Here is a 15,848-nt window from a genome sequence, read left to right on the forward strand (position 1 = left end):
TAAAATAGTATAAATGAAAAAATAGTAAATACAGAATTCTAATAACAAAAAGCGTCAAACATGCGTAAATAAAAGTATACAGTTGCAACTTGACCTCAACTATTAAGATCCATTAAAATAGTTTCCGCGTTAACTTAGCATTCTGTATTTGTTTATTTTATGCTTTACACATTATGATTTTCTCTTAAACATTACATCACATACTGTGTGAAAGTATTTTTAAAGATTCATTTCGACGAGTCTAGCAGATTACACGAGAGACAAAGATGCTAGACAGATGTTATTATTGTTAATGATTCTTTTAATCAGACCTGTTTGGATAATCTCGATAAAAAGGCAATAGGGATAGGTCTAATGGGACTGTACTGCAAGTCTATTCATGTAATTGCATATTTATATTATATTATATAAATTATTATTATATGATTTTTTTATGAACATTACAAAATTCCTATATGCGAATTTATATCAAACTTTATTTCACAGAAATTGGTACTTAAACAACGTATCTTGACGCGCTAAATTATTACTTATCCCAGTAAACAGACGGAAATCTTTTATCCACTTAACTTAAGAAACCCCATTTTAGAATTGACTGATTGATTATTTAAAATGGTTTGCAGCGTTAACAGCTGAGGTGATTAGCGGCGAATCTTGTGGGATTACAATGTTAAAATCTTTAAAACGTTTGGTAAATTTGTGGAGTCACGTTTTGATTGATCATTCTAAATTGACGATTAATTCGTGAAAAAAAAATCTCGGGTTGGAGTGACGAAGCCTGAACAGGAGCGTGCAGGCGTCAGTCAACTCTGAAAAGTCTTGGAGGATCGACGCACTGTTGGTTGCTCATCAATGTTTGGAATTTTCGTCTTGTGATTTATTCAAGATCTGACGTTTTAATGACAAGAGACGCCGCGTGGACCCTCTTGTGAAATTGCAAGACAGCTACAACGAGAGAGAGATTCTACGCGATTCGCCAGCCAACCTGTGAAAAAGGAATCAAGGGAGACGCCGACGCTGACTCCATCAGATTTTAATGTCCACTCGAGAAAAGCTGTATCAATCATCTTCCAACATGAGTGAGTTGATGATGCGTTAAGTTTGTCTTAAAAGTCAGTTATGGCCGAATATAACTTATTCATAGTCTGGACCATGCGTCCTTCAGTAGTCGTTTACTCTGATCACAGAGCGATAGTTGAATGATAAGTTAGTTGGCAGTTGAATGATAAGATAGGTGATCATAAGATAATTGATAGTTGATTCTTAAGATATGAATGTTGATTGTAACATCTAGTTAACATCTAGAAACTGGTTCTCGTTTGGTAAATTAATCGGAATATCTCCGCATAACCGATCGCGACGAATTTGGTATCAATGGGTTCCTCTCGCGTTTTACTTTCCTAAATAAATTGAAACCATGCTCCAGCCACCCCACCCCGCTCCAATGACAAGCTTTGTCCCGATAGCAGGGAAGGGCACGAAAGGTACCAGGGAAATTGCGAAGTAGAATATGATGAATATTTACAGAATCAGTAACTATATTCCCGAAAGCAGATATAATTCACATTTACCCCGCAATTTCCCATGTGTCATTCATTCCCTTCTCTTTTATCGGGACCATGATTGTGGGTAAAGGGGGTGGCAATGCTTAATGTCTGTGTATATGGGTAGAAAGGGTAAGAGGCATCCATCGAGACCCATATCAACAAAACATCTGAGGTAAAAAGGAAATCAAATAATTTACAAGCTTATTTCTCGTTAGAGTATTTGGTAGGAAATGAACAGAACTTCGATATTTCTTTTTTATTATTCTAGAGTTGACATTTACAGGTATCTTTTAATTGATAATAATAATGATATAGTAATGATAATGGTTTTAATTCTTACAGATAACATGAGCTAAAACGACTTTGCGTATATGCACGTTTACTCATGAATCCGACCCTCAATGCTCAAGCTCCACCGCCCATATCCGCCCATACTTGGAACAAAACGCCCATAAAATCGCGGAAAAGACTCACATTTCACTTTTACGTATGTACGGATGGGGCGCCTTATGTTTATTTACTTGTGTGTTTGTACACCACGTAAGCCTATTCATTAGTATACAGAGTGACAGCCTACAATTCTCTCTGTGCCGTTAAAATACCTTAAGCCAAAATGAAAGACCTACTTCATTAGCGTTTTTGCTGTCTCTAAATATTTCTGTCATTGACGTTTCTTTTGCGCAGCCTGCAATTCTTCTGTATCTTGCTTACCATAATTCGGTATTACATTTTTTTTTTTTCATCATTTTACATCACCGAAGTTAATCAACCTTCTGTTTCAACCTCGTTCTCTTCTTTTCTCTTTCAAAGGTATACATATCTGCAATCAATCAAAAAACATTGTGACTCAATATTCGATTAAACTAATACAATTTTATTGCTTGAAGAAAAAAAAACATGTAATGACGGTTTTTGCAGATTCAGGACGATTAAGGTCTCCAAATTTTTCTCGCTTCCTGAAGTTAAACATTTCTACCATGAGGTAAATAGATTTTTGAAGTTATGTTTCCTTAATGAGTATTTGTAAGTTGAATTAATCATTCCATCTCGACTATCTTGTCTCTGTTCCTTAGTAGCACCCGCTATACTCTTTCCAATCTCAGGAAAGGAAAATTGGCAACTCGCCCTATATTCTGGAGTACTACGATTTGCCGTCATATTTGAGAAGAAAAAATAAATAAGTTGGTGGGAAGTAACGCAAATAATGCATGCCAGTGTTGGAAATATCAAACATTCAAACATGAATATTCAATGTTAAATTATTAGAATTAAAAAGACAGGGGATGTTCAATTAAAGTACTCCAGATTCCGAATTTGTCAATTTGATCTTAGCCAACACTCTACGTACTACAAACGAGATTTTCATTTGCTCTTTATCATGTCTTATCTTTTACGCAGGTCGAAGATTTATTTAATGGGGATCCTCGCCGTGGTGGTCTGTTTAATCGTTATCGCCGTCCATACACCAAAGATTCAACATTTTCTAACAAGGTTGGCTTTATATCACATCTACGAGGGAGGAAGTGAGAGAGAAAGAGAATTTCCACAAACCTGAAAACCGGTAACATGTCCTTCACTAATCTCTAATACAATGTAGGTACACTATAGATTACTACAATATAAATAGCTTCTATTGCTTAATATATTAGATGTCAATGTGTTTCCTATTCCATTACAGGAGACCAAGTGGTGCGAGATAAACTATAATTTACATGTTTGTCTCTGATATGCACATAGGATAGGATATAAAACGTATGTGTGCGTGTGCGTATGTAGCTAGATAACGAGATTTACACTTGGATACATGTAGATGTTGACACGTATATAAAAGTAATATTATTAAATAACAGCCCTCCCTGACAAGGGCTCGAACCTCTGCCACTCTAGGTATGTAATCGAGAACAAGCTGCACTAAACTAACCGTTCCTTAGTTGGTTGTTGTGTGGATTAGTTGTATTGGGAGAGCATAAACGTGAAGCGGCAGAGGTTCAAGTCCTTGTTAGAGAGGGTTATTTATCCATCATCGCTTTATTCCTTCTTATATATAATTATTTTTTACCTCAAGAATGGCACCATCCACTAAGCCAGTGAGAGGCTTAGGAGGCCCGGCGAAGCCTTGCGTCCGTCAGAATTCAGTGTACTTCCTCAAGGTCCCGAAGTGCGCGTCCACGACTAGCTTACAGATCTTCGTCGCGTGAGTAAATGTTACAAATACATAAAGAGAGTAAGAGATACATGGGAGGAGAAGGGCTGAAATATGAGAGATAGAAAGGGAAAGTGGCGGTAGGAGAAATAGGGGAAGTTAGTGGAAGGAACAGAGAAGCAGAGAAGAGAAGAAAAAAGGCAAGAAGCGAGGGGGAAGAAGAAATCAAAGCTTCCGAAGAGTGACCCATAGTGACACACCTGTAAGATATGTCACATATTCAATACTTCTTATGTATAGCAGCGTCATAAAAAAATATATATATTGGGAAGTCTTTATAGGATATTTATCAACCTGAATGAATACATTCCAATCAGATATGGGGTCAAGTACGGGCTGACCTTCGCTCTGCCTGTCCACGTTGGACCGACACCTATATCTCCAAAGATTTTAGCGCCAGAGTACCATGGATCCCCTGACGGTCGCTACAACATGGTAGTGTCCCACATTCAGTTCAGTAAGGCAGGAGCAAAGCAGGTGAGTCTGTGTCCTTTCAATTGCAAATGTAATTTCTAGTTTAAATATCTGCTGATTGCCGCGTTTCATATTTTATACCTTAGCGTTTTGTCCAGTGATTATGTACATTCAGTTGATATTCAAATCAATATTTTTTGTGTGCTTTTGCAGGTGATGAAAAAATCAGCCAAATATGTCGCAATAGTACGGGAACCAGCTGCTCGCTTTGAGTCCATGTGGTATTTCGCACAATATGAAAAGGTCAGCAAGCAAATAATTATTAACTACCATAGCCATCTTATCATATTTCCATCTACACACCTTGTATAACTTCTGGAATTTGAACAATTTCTCTTTCTCACAGAAACTTGGCATCAACCTTACGACTTTCATCAACGCATCGCATCGTACATATAAGCAAAATGGTAGACTCAATATAATTGCGAATTATTTTGGAGTCAAAGATCCCCGCGATGACGTACCAGAAGGTGAAGTACTTAGCAAGGCGAGATGGCTCAATGAGACCTTCAACTTGGTGATGGTTGCCGAGAGGTTCGACGAGTCGCTGGTCCTCCTGAAGCACCTCATGTGCTGGAACACCGAGGACGTCGCCTACGTCGAGGCCAGGGTTCGGAGGCCCACTTACAGGACCGAACTCTCGGAGGCGCAGAAGGAGAGGCTCCGGCAGCTGAACAGGCAGGATGTCATTCTGTACAAGTTCTTCAGGGAAATTTTCGAGGAGAAAGTCAAGGCCTTCGGCGAGGAGAGGATGCAGAGGGAAGTCGAGGAACTTCGCCAAGCGAACGCTCGACTCATCGACGACTGTGGAGCTAAACTCACAGGGTCAAGGGGGACTGTGAAAACTTGGGAAGTAATCAACAACTCAAGTATTTGTATAATGATTACACTAGATGGAGCTGTTATCCAAGAGCAACTGAAGAAAAGGCAAAAGATGTGGGTAGCAAGCAATTTGACTTTCGACCTGTCAACGTGGACATTTACCTAAATGAACGATGAAGTTCGGAAATTTGAAATATATGAGTCAAGACAAACTAAATGAATTTTATATATGAATTTTATTTTGATTTTGCCCCCCCCCCTCCCTTTCCTCTCTCTATTTCCTCATTTGCAAGAAGTTGGTTTTAAGTATTTATTCAGGTCTCACGTTATCAAATTAATGTAAGATGTGAAAGTATGTTCAGCTCACTGTCCAATTTATAATATGAATTTTAATATTTACAGAAATAATAAACAAAATATGTTGTAATTCCAGATTTAGTTATCATTTTAAGGGTGATATTCAAGACCTTATAGAAACAATCAAAATATTAGGATGAATCCGTATTCAAACAATTTCAATGACAAAAAAAAATGTTACTGCATTATTATTATTGTGATGATAAAGACGAGGAAGGGGAATAATGATCATTATTATCTTCATCATTATTATCATTATCGTTAACATTATTATTATCATTATAAAATGCTAAAGTAATAAAATATTGAAATAATAATGACGTTTATGATAATAACATGTGTGCAGGTTCCTGTGTGTATGTGCTTGTTTGTTTGTTGTCTTCATTTGTGCGGACATGCATAAGTGAGCATGCCTGCATAGGTATCTCGTTTAAAGCGAACATATATAAACTTAGGTATTCTGAACTTAGGAGTAATGAATTTCTAATAGCTATCTATGCTTATTCAACCAGAAATCTCTAAAATTTGTATCACCAGATCAGATCAGAAGATTGGGAGCATGAGAACATTTCATTCTAATATATGAATTACTATAAAATATTAACATGAAAGCTTAGAATGAGGCTTCAACATAAAACTACAGTAAGTAAAATTTGACCAAACTAAAAGTGAACATCAAATTAAGTGCGTAGTACACAAAGAACGGAAGATTTCTATTAAAACAGAAAAATCATAAAAAAAAAAAGAAATGGCTCTTCCACAGAGGCATGCAAGGCTTTCGTTCTCACTGGTCTTCGTCATCTCTTATCTTCCTCCAACCCATCCATTATCTGTCTCCAAGAAACCTTCCTAACACATCTTCCAAAACCGATTCCAAATTATCATTTGGCATCATCCCTTCAGCCTCTCAATCTCGTCTATATACGTTCATCAAAAAACACCATGCACTCTACCTCCTTTTCAGTCCACTGTCTCTTGCACTATTTTTCACATCTTTCTTCGCCAATAGATCATAATTGTTTCCATTTTCTTTTCCACTTCTCTTCCTATTGGCTTTCATGCATTTGAAACTTTACTTTCCCCGCTTCAACCACCTTTTCTCAAACTCGATGTTTTCAACTGCCGCCACACTCTACCACTACTTATCAAGGCCGTTCCTTGTAACGCTTTCTTTCTAACAATTACTGTATCCTTCTTAATTCAAACCGCCACAATCACTTTGACATACGCACCCAAACCTTTTCGTGCTTTGATTTTTTTCTTCATCTATACTTTCATTGGTCAGTTCCGAATCACTTTCCCTATAGTGATCGCTTTCCTATCCTCCTCTTTCCTACTTCCTATGTCCCACACCCCAACTCCCACGCTGGTGTTTTGATAGAGCGGCCTAGCGTACTTTTACCTCTCTCTCTGCTCTCCCTCTCCCTCCGTCATCCTTTTCTTCCACATCAGACATGTTTTCCTATTTCACAATCACTATCCTGAGTACTGCCTTCACTGCCATTCCACGAACTTCCTGGCCATACACATCTAAACAATGATTGCTCCAAAGCGCTACGAAAGATTAGACATTGCTGTAAGCGAAATCAACCCAGCCTCCTCTACACCTGTCTCTATAGTATGGCACAGAATCCTCCATATCCGTAACACTCATTTCTGAGCCTTTACAAGTTGCTGCTGAACTTGCATATTTCAGCCAGGTCAGCAGAGGCTCTCACCTTTCTCTCCACTTCTATCCAGTTAAAACACCCAAGGAACGCACTTCCATCTCCTTCTCCTTGTCCTCTACAGAGCCCTACAATGCTCCCTTCTCTACTGAACTCTGCCTTACAGTCCTGCTGCAACGCGCAGGAAGGCCCTGATGACATACATTACCATGATCCGGCGAAGGCACTTGTTTCAAAAGGCATCGAGAAGCGACTCCAAGGTACTGGATAGCATCCAGTTTTCGCTGCCATGCAGCAAAACTGACAGTATCAAGGTCTTGAAGACAGGTAACTTAGTCCCTTTGTATAAGTACCGGCACCTCCAAATACTCTTGTTGACCGAGTTCATGGTTCCTGCTGCCAGACCAGTACATCTACTGACTTCCTGGTCTACATCCCAGAGACATGGACTATACTACCAAGGTATTAAAGCTCTGTTACTTCAGCGTCCTTGCCTGTATCGAATGAACTGGTTCTCTTAACAGGCCCCCAAACTCCAGGAATTGTCTGTGGGTTGGAACCAACCCACAGACATCGGCTTTGTCCAGTTGGATCGCGGCATCAAAACAAATCGCAGAAACTCGTAATGGATCCCGTACTCTTCTCCCTAACTCTTGCTACTCTTTCGTGTTTCAGGAGTTAGAATAGAAGAAGAGCAAGAGAAGCAAGAAAAGACTCTGGATGAAGCCATGGCTACAGAAAAAGGACTGGTGTGTTTTTCAAAGTTGCGTGATGATAGTGTATTTTACGATTTTTATTGAATGGACAGGCTACAGTTTGATTTTGAACATTCACGGGATCTGGCGGCTACGCATGTGTTTATATTCATCAGTCAAATGAGAATCTATGGCTAATACTTTTGTTTTTATTTTATATTCGTATTTTAGCTGAAATTTTAATATAAAGATTGATATAAAACTAAATATAATTTAAATATAATGATATCTATGCTTTGAAATGAAAATATATGCATACCATGCATACTATAGATTTTTAACATTTTTTTCCATTCGTCTGTCGAAGGACGAGTAGGTATTTATCGCATTGAACGTGTCTGAAAGGCTAGTGAATTGACTCCATCGATGGACAAATTCCATATTGAGCAATATGATCCCATGGTAGTTGCTAGTCCCAATGATCCCCTTTCGCCTTCCAGGACAAGGGGAATGGAACTGGACTGCCAGATGGCAGCCAGGACAGAATGTATGGCCTGTGCCATACATCATTTCCATTTATAATAATCCCTCCTAGTGATTTGTATCTGGGGGGGAAGGAGGATTGGCAAGGCCCACCTACTCCGAGCCGCCCATTTATAGTAGCGGCTGTGGACCTAACCAGGAATAGGTGTACCCACCCATACTGGTCGTGCTACGGGGTTGGTGCTGCCAGAGCGCAGACAAAACGAGTAGCTCCTGTTCCCATCCTGAGCCCCAGCAGTCGCTCTCATAACGGGACCCACAGCCTCCCCATCATTTCCATTTATAATAATCACTCGTGATTTGTATCTGGGGGGGGGGGGAGGATTGGCAAGGCCCACCTACCCCGAGCTGCCCATTTATCGTAGGGGGCTGTGGACCAAGAGTTGGTAATGGGCAAGGTTGTGTCCACGCAATGCTGGGCCATGACTCTGTACCTCTGAGGCTTCCTGCTGCTCCGAGATATCCTACAATTTAGCCTGCGACCACTAGGTGCCTACGAGGAGGCACTGCAAGAGTCTGATTGAGGAGAGGCTATGAACTGGTATGGGAGGCTTATGGAGAGCTGCTCCCTGCATATATTATAATATAATAATCATTATAACCATTAACCTCAGCATTGTCATTATTACTAGTATAAATAATACTAAAATTACTATCAATATTAGAGTTATGAGTATTATTATCATTATCTTATTTATTATCAAAATTGTTACTATTATCCTTGTCCATTTTATTAGTATTTTTATCATTACCATTATCATTATTTTCATGATCTTGATCATTATCATAATTATAATTATCATCATTAATAATATTAACATTAATTTTATTTCTTTTTTAATCATTATCATTATTATAATTTTATTATCATCATCATTATTACTATTATTTTTATTATTATTATTATTATTATTATTATTATTATTATCATTATTATTATTATTATTATTACTACCATTATTATTGTTGCTATCATTACTGTTATCATAATTGGTATGATAAGTTATTGTCATTATTATTATTATTATAATTATTACTAGCATTATCACTATTGTCATTATCAATATCACTAGCATTAATGTTAGTATTTGCATTAGCTTTAGCATAAATACAATAATAATGATAACATTATTACATATTTATTGATAAATTTCTGCTGCATCAACATCTTAAAGTATTATCGGCATATACAAAATATAGTAATAGGGCAAGGCATGGGGGCGAAGTCCCCAGGTAAGGAAAAGCCATACAGCATTATGACAAAGTATTGTGGCAAAAAGGTTAGAAAAAAAAGGAATTAACAATTTGGACAAAATATGTTAGATGTCAAAGGTTGTAGAGTACTGTAGGTTAGTATGGTAGTGGAAAGGGTAAAGAGGGAAGAGCAGAGTACAAGAGCCGTTCACAATTGACACAGGCTTTCATCCTTTCAGCACGGCTCTCACACTTTAGGATGTGAACAGATGAAAGGGATGGAGAGAAGGAAAAGGAAAGGCGGATAAAAAAGACCATGCAAAATTAGTTGAGGCAAGGGCCGAGGTCCAAGGCAGAGGTGACCCTTACACTGGGCCTCACACTCCGTCTCCTAAGCCCCCTTGGCAACAATGGGCATGGGTTTGGGGGGATGATAACAATAACAATTATTATAATAACAATCATAGTCATTACAACACTAATCATACAAATAATAATAATAATCATAATAATCATAATCATAATTATTATAATAATCATAATAATAATCATAATAACAATAATCATCATCATAATAATAATTATAATGATAATAAAGATAATAACAACACTAATATATCTTACTTCCTGAAAGACAGAGAAATCTTTATGTGAGCAAAAGGTTATTTAGCATGTTTAGCAATCACATTGAGTAAAACCAAAGGAAAATAAAAATTAAGGTGCATGATCAAAAAATATTAACACAGCTTGTTGCAAAAAGAAGTTTTTATTGTTATAGAAACTCCTTGAAAACATTATAGGAGTTACAGTTTGTGCTAAATCCACATTACATTTTAAACTAAAACTAGAACACATATTACAGCTTTAACATTTTCATATAACCACATAACACCAATTCGCCCGATCATAATTAAAATCAAATAGAACAGAATTAAAACAAATTAAATATTACACAATATTCAGTAACACAGCAGTAAACTCTAATAAATTTTGTGCATAAACAACTTTAATTTACAAAAAGAAACAAAATGTACACAAAAAATAAATCTATTCTAACTTTAAGCTTTGGCAACTTATTAACAAAACAGAGACAGAATGTGCAAGAATCTGCATCTCTTGAGGAACAAAACATTCTAGTAACCATAATTAGCAACTTTAAAACTGCAGTCAGAAGGCAACAGATACTGACCACATTATGCATATCTATGGATTAGTCAGGCAAACTAAATACTTAATGAACAGTTTACTGTGACAAAGGTAGAATGGTATAAATGATAATGAATATATTCATAGTGCAAGAGATGTATCTTCATTAGAAATACATGGATTTCTGATGAAGATTTAATCAAAACACAAAGATATTCATTTTCAATCATATAATGTTTAAGATAATGAAAATGACAGACACTGCCAACATTCCACTTATATGCATGCAAACTTTTTCTGAATTACACAGATATATCCACAGGTATTACATACATAGCAAATCCACTAATAATATTCTCACTCAAGAAAGGAATGCTGCTTTTATTGTCAAAAGACAGCTTTTTGAAGCACATCAAATTTTAAAATGTTACTTGTACTGTATATTTTTTACTGGGTCCCTAATGGAGAAGAGAAATCTGGTTATCTTCACATTTGTGTTTCTGCTTCAAACCCACTTCTTCACCAACAGGACATGCATTATGCTCATACAACTTACACATGCACCATATTTCAAGCCAAAATGCCTACTGGGTAGAGATAAGCACTTCAACTTCATGCAACTGACAGCTTCTTGTACAATATTTTAACCATACTAGGATATCCTATAGTAAGGATCAAAGCTAAATAGATAACAAACCCATTGCAAATAATGTATTATAATAGCATTTTGATCTAGTATTACTGAACTGGTTCAGGGAAATAGGACAGTCTCCTTAACCTGGTTAACCCCTACTAAATCATTATCTTTATAAAATCTGTCATCATTCACTGCAGCAATAAATATACTGTCATCAAGTTATTGTGCCAGTGATTTTGTGTGTCTGCATTGGATCTAAAGACTGCTTTCTAAAATCCAAAGGACAAGAGATATTTGCCTATAATACCTCCAAGTACAAATGATCTCTCCAATCTATAGCATTAATGTATCTGACATTGCAAATGATAACTAAACTATGATATAAACAACCTACAGAATGTACCTATAATCATGAAACACCTTTGAGTTCACCCTGAGGAGCAGTCACTGATAAACAACAGCCATTTTGGTAGCCATCAAAAACTAGCTTTAAACCAAATGCAAATATGCAATCTACCTATTCATTGCAGCTTCTGGGTACCTTCGCCATAACCTTTTAACCATAATGAATAAAATGCAATGATTGAGCATAATTTCCAAAAACTTATGAAATAATATTCAAAAGAAAGTCAGCTCTATGCAGCTCTGCCAAATCCAAACAAATCTACACTGCAAGCATCTTTCATGATATTATTTGCATTTCAACAGAAAAGACTTTACCTTCTCCTCTTCTTCACATTTAGGTTTTAATAAACAAAGAAAAAAGGGGCCAAATGCCTTTTTTCCACAACACATTGCAAAAGTTCATATTCTAGTCAGGTAGACTATGATACATCGCTGACAACACACACATTTATATGCTAAACTTTCCATCAAAACCAAAGCAAATTTTTCACACTTACCCCTTGTTCTAAGAAAAATCTAAGAAAAACCTAAGGGAGTATATGCAATTTCAGGTTTTGAGAAGTGTTTTAACAGTATCTTTTTTAAAAATGCCTTACATACATATTGCCTAAGTCAATATTGGCACAGGAATATATTTTTGTATTAATCTCAGCAAACTTCATTCCTCTATATCTGGTATGACATTGTGCAAAATGAAGCTCACAAAATTCTGTACATGAGCATTCACTGAAAAAGTTCATAATCTCCATATATTCAGTAAACATTCTAATTATATATTAGGTAGAATTTGAACTTCCTATAATTCAGCATTACTATTCAAAGATATCTTCCTAAAGAAAAACAGTAAACCATTTTGAGAGCATGTCTTAAAGGCAAAGGTTTTGATTATATACATGAATCAAATTACCTACTTTAATCATTTGTTATATTAACATTTTCTTTTATCTTTTTTATCTGTAACTAGCTGAGTAAAAAAAATGCAGAAAACAGGCACATGAAGTTTCACTAAATACAACCAGTTGGCATCAGTTGACCAACAATAATGCTAACATTAATTTACAGCCTTGCTTTTATTATCATTATCATCATTCTCAATATCACCATTATTCTAACTGGCTATTCAATAATATTTTCTTCTAACATACGCCTAATTGACCACAACCAGGTTCATTATTCAGGAATTATCTGGGAGAGGAATAAAATATACAAGTTCCTTTAATGTCCTTCAGAGGGCAAGCAATCCCAACGATGGTGGACTTCCGGGGTGAAGTTGACAATGCGCACATGAGTTGCCTGATACTTTTCACGCTTCGGTGGGATGGGACACAGACGGTAAGTAACTTCATCTCCTTCAAGTGGAATGTATTCTCCTTCAATGCTTGGGGGAAATAAATGAAGAATTAAGACATTAAAGAAACTATCTTGTGAATAAGAATATATTCATAACAAACAGTAATCAATGCATCTACAAAAATATGCATGAAAGCAGTTGATAATATCGAATAATGTATAGTTCACACATCTTTCTTAGATATCTAGATTATTCAGAAGCAGAAATTATGTTTGTAAACAAAAAGGAAAAACAATTTTGTAGTAATAAAATACTGCTTTAGTAATATATGTTAATACACAAATAGATGACACTTATTTGGGTTATGAGATATGGATAATTTCAGGCAAAAAATATAAAGAAAATTCAAAAATAAGGAAAAATTAAAAACAATTAATCCTTTTAAAAATTCATAAACTTGTTTCATTAAGTGTTATCACAATTCTCATCCAGAAGAGAGTAGCAACAGGTAGTTAAATCTAGTTTGTTCATATCAATCCATTAAATAGTTCAGGTTAGATCATAAGAGAGAAAACATCAACCCTTAAAAATATATATATATATACATAACCTAGGTCAATTAAAGAATCTCGAAAGAACTCACACAATTTAGTAAATGAAAAAATGACTGTCAGAGGTAAAAGGCTGTATTACATACATGCAAGAGACACTGAAAAATAATTTCCATTTCCACTCACAAGCTAAGATCAATTGAAAGATTTTTTTTCTGTTCAAAACAAACCCTTAGCATGCATTAAGACAACACAATTAGGCACCAATCCACCAATTTGTTGACATATGTGACCTTGGCTTGGTTGCAACCCCAGGTAAGGACACCACCTACTGCAAGTGCTGAAAGATGACCAAAACTTCACTAGAAATCCCTGTCATTGTCTCAGTTTAGCAGTCGTAACTCAGCCTCTTTATTTTTTACATTCTGGATTAACAAAAAAGACATCTAATGACTCAGAAAGTAACACAAGTGATGGTGAAACAATCTAACATGAATTATCAATAATGCCTCTTTAAAAATCTTGTTTCCTCATCAAATGCAATACAGGTCAAGGGTAATGTTGCAACATCAAAATAGTTCTCAAAGTACATACAGTGAATACCAAAATAATAGCCAGAGGAAATACACAAATGAAAACAACTAACTGCTACATTCTTTCATAGTGTACAGCAATAATAGAGTCCATAGGATTCCCTTTCCTCTGTGAATATTCTTCTACATATTAACCAATTGCTGCTAGGAACTTAAAATTCCCACTGCAGTTGCTTTGTGAAGTGTGTTTACACACAGATGCCTTCACAAGTGTTTAGTCACTAAGGAGCCAATATAAAGTCTCCACAACATCACCTGACTTCTATTTCCCTCAAGTTTTCAACCCTTACAATCCACATGACATGACCATCACATCATGAAAAAATTTTGGCTTGAGGGGCAGGATATGTAAACATGCCATCATGACTGTTTTGGCGGAAGACCAGGGTGACAGGAAAGATTTGCCACAAGTGCACAAACCTTTTGGAGAGGAATTAGACTAATTTGGTTTAAAAATCAATAAACAAATGTGGAATGTAGTGTCGATGAGCCATGACAGGAAGAGCCCTGTGCAGCCATGACCTGCAGTGTAGATTGTATTACAGAAAAATGGGTATTATGAAAAAAATAATTAAATATACAGATAACAAAATGTTACTTATTGTTATTATTCCTGCACTGTGTTATAGACTAACTAGATAGATGATATGAAGTCTGTGCAAATCAAATGGCAGATATGGACATTGGAAAATGGCAAGACTAAAAACACAAGCATAATAATAAAAAAGAAAAAGTAATATTCTAATGGGGAGGTAGAGAGTCTTGTCATCACACATGAATGTTCGCTTGCAAACGGCCTACAAGCCGCGCAACCATCAGAGCGTAATATAAAGTAAAGATAAATCAAGTAAATGGGTGAGATAGGTTGGACTAGTGATTTGACTCATCTCTGACTAAGCACTTGTAGAGCCATTTATGGGCAAATACAATTAATAAACTAAACACCCAGTGGGCATGCAATATACGAACATGTCATAACTGGCAGGACTGGGTTTACATAATTCTAATTTGGAAAATTCAATGTGCCAAGACCCTTTCATGATGATTATTGATCAATGAATAGAAGGCCACACTATAATTACAATTACAACAAAGTTTGTAAATGAATGAAATAACTGAGTAGCATTCACTTCATGAATACCTAACAGCAATAGTTCATTTAATCAATGTCCAATTACAATTATGAGAATATAATAAAATTTTCTCAAAATGCCCTTTTACAAGATGTATGTTAATTTTACATATATGAACTATAATAATAATGACTTTAAATCTAAATATCAAAATCAACTTTCTTAAAATATACTTAAAAATACCAATAAAAACAAACTGATGACAGAAGTAATATACACTTCCTTGCAATTCTACAATGGATATCGCATGCTAAACTTTGTAAATAACAATGGAAAATGTATCAGCCACAAGATTTACCCTTCATACTGTATGATGAGATGTCAGCAACTATTATTTAAGTATGTACTGTAAATTTATAAGAATTAAAAAAAAAAAAAAATGAGAAGGCTGGATTGCTCTCAAAACACATGATGAAAATGCTGTAATACAATTAAACTACCTACTTCTAATGAGATATAATTCTGAATGGGAGCTGAACATTTAAAATTCATTCAATGAAGATATACATTTATTTTTGCTTTCCTTGCATCAACACTTATCTCAGTACTTCCCTTTTCATCAAAAATCCATTCCCACAAATCAAACAGCT

At 35.8% G+C, this 15,848-nt stretch overlaps 2 protein-coding genes across 8 annotated transcripts in view; one reads left to right on the forward strand and one right to left on the reverse strand.

Annotated features, from left to right (window-relative positions):
* The first annotated feature begins 772 nt into the window (after positions 1-772).
* On the forward strand, positions 773-6,361 carry LOC113806716 (galactosylceramide sulfotransferase). 6 transcript variants are annotated; one of them, XM_027357882.2, is made up of 9 exons: positions 779-1,079; positions 1,890-2,034; positions 2,466-2,529; positions 2,946-3,108; positions 3,226-3,299; positions 3,613-3,741; positions 4,068-4,227; positions 4,378-4,467; positions 4,571-6,361. In XM_027357882.2, exons 6-9 carry the CDS (start codon positions 3,614-3,616, stop codon positions 5,210-5,212), a joined length of 1,020 nt encoding a protein of 339 aa, XP_027213683.2. In that variant the 5' UTR covers positions 779-1,079; positions 1,890-2,034; positions 2,466-2,529; positions 2,946-3,108; positions 3,226-3,299; position 3,613; the 3' UTR covers positions 5,213-6,361. The 6 variants fall into 6 exon arrangements, with proteins under 6 accessions (XP_027213681.2, XP_027213682.2, XP_027213683.2 ...); XM_027357881.2 differs by lacking the exon at positions 3,226-3,299 and having other exon boundaries at positions 775-1,079; positions 2,946-3,038; XM_070115970.1 differs by lacking the exon at positions 3,226-3,299 and having other exon boundaries at positions 780-1,079; positions 2,946-3,140.
* Positions 6,362-10,249: 3,888 nt separating this feature from the next.
* LOC113806700 (cold shock domain-containing protein CG9705) overlaps positions 10,250-15,848 on the reverse strand; it is a 10,527-nt gene continuing 4,928 nt past the window's right edge. The window contains exon 4 of one of the 2 annotated variants that reach the window (XM_027357869.2): positions 10,250-13,068. In XM_027357869.2, coding sequence (XP_027213670.1) covers positions 12,906-13,068 — 163 coding nt within the window. In that variant the 3' untranslated portion in view covers positions 10,250-12,905. Of the gene's footprint in view, positions 13,873-15,848 lie in introns of both variants that reach the window. The other variant, XM_070116049.1, reaches the window with a different exon arrangement.

The sequence above is a fragment of the Penaeus vannamei genome, chromosome 38, assembly GCF_042767895.1.
Source record: "Penaeus vannamei isolate JL-2024 chromosome 38, ASM4276789v1, whole genome shotgun sequence".
NCBI classification, from domain to species: domain Eukaryota; kingdom Metazoa; phylum Arthropoda; class Malacostraca; order Decapoda; family Penaeidae; genus Penaeus; species Penaeus vannamei.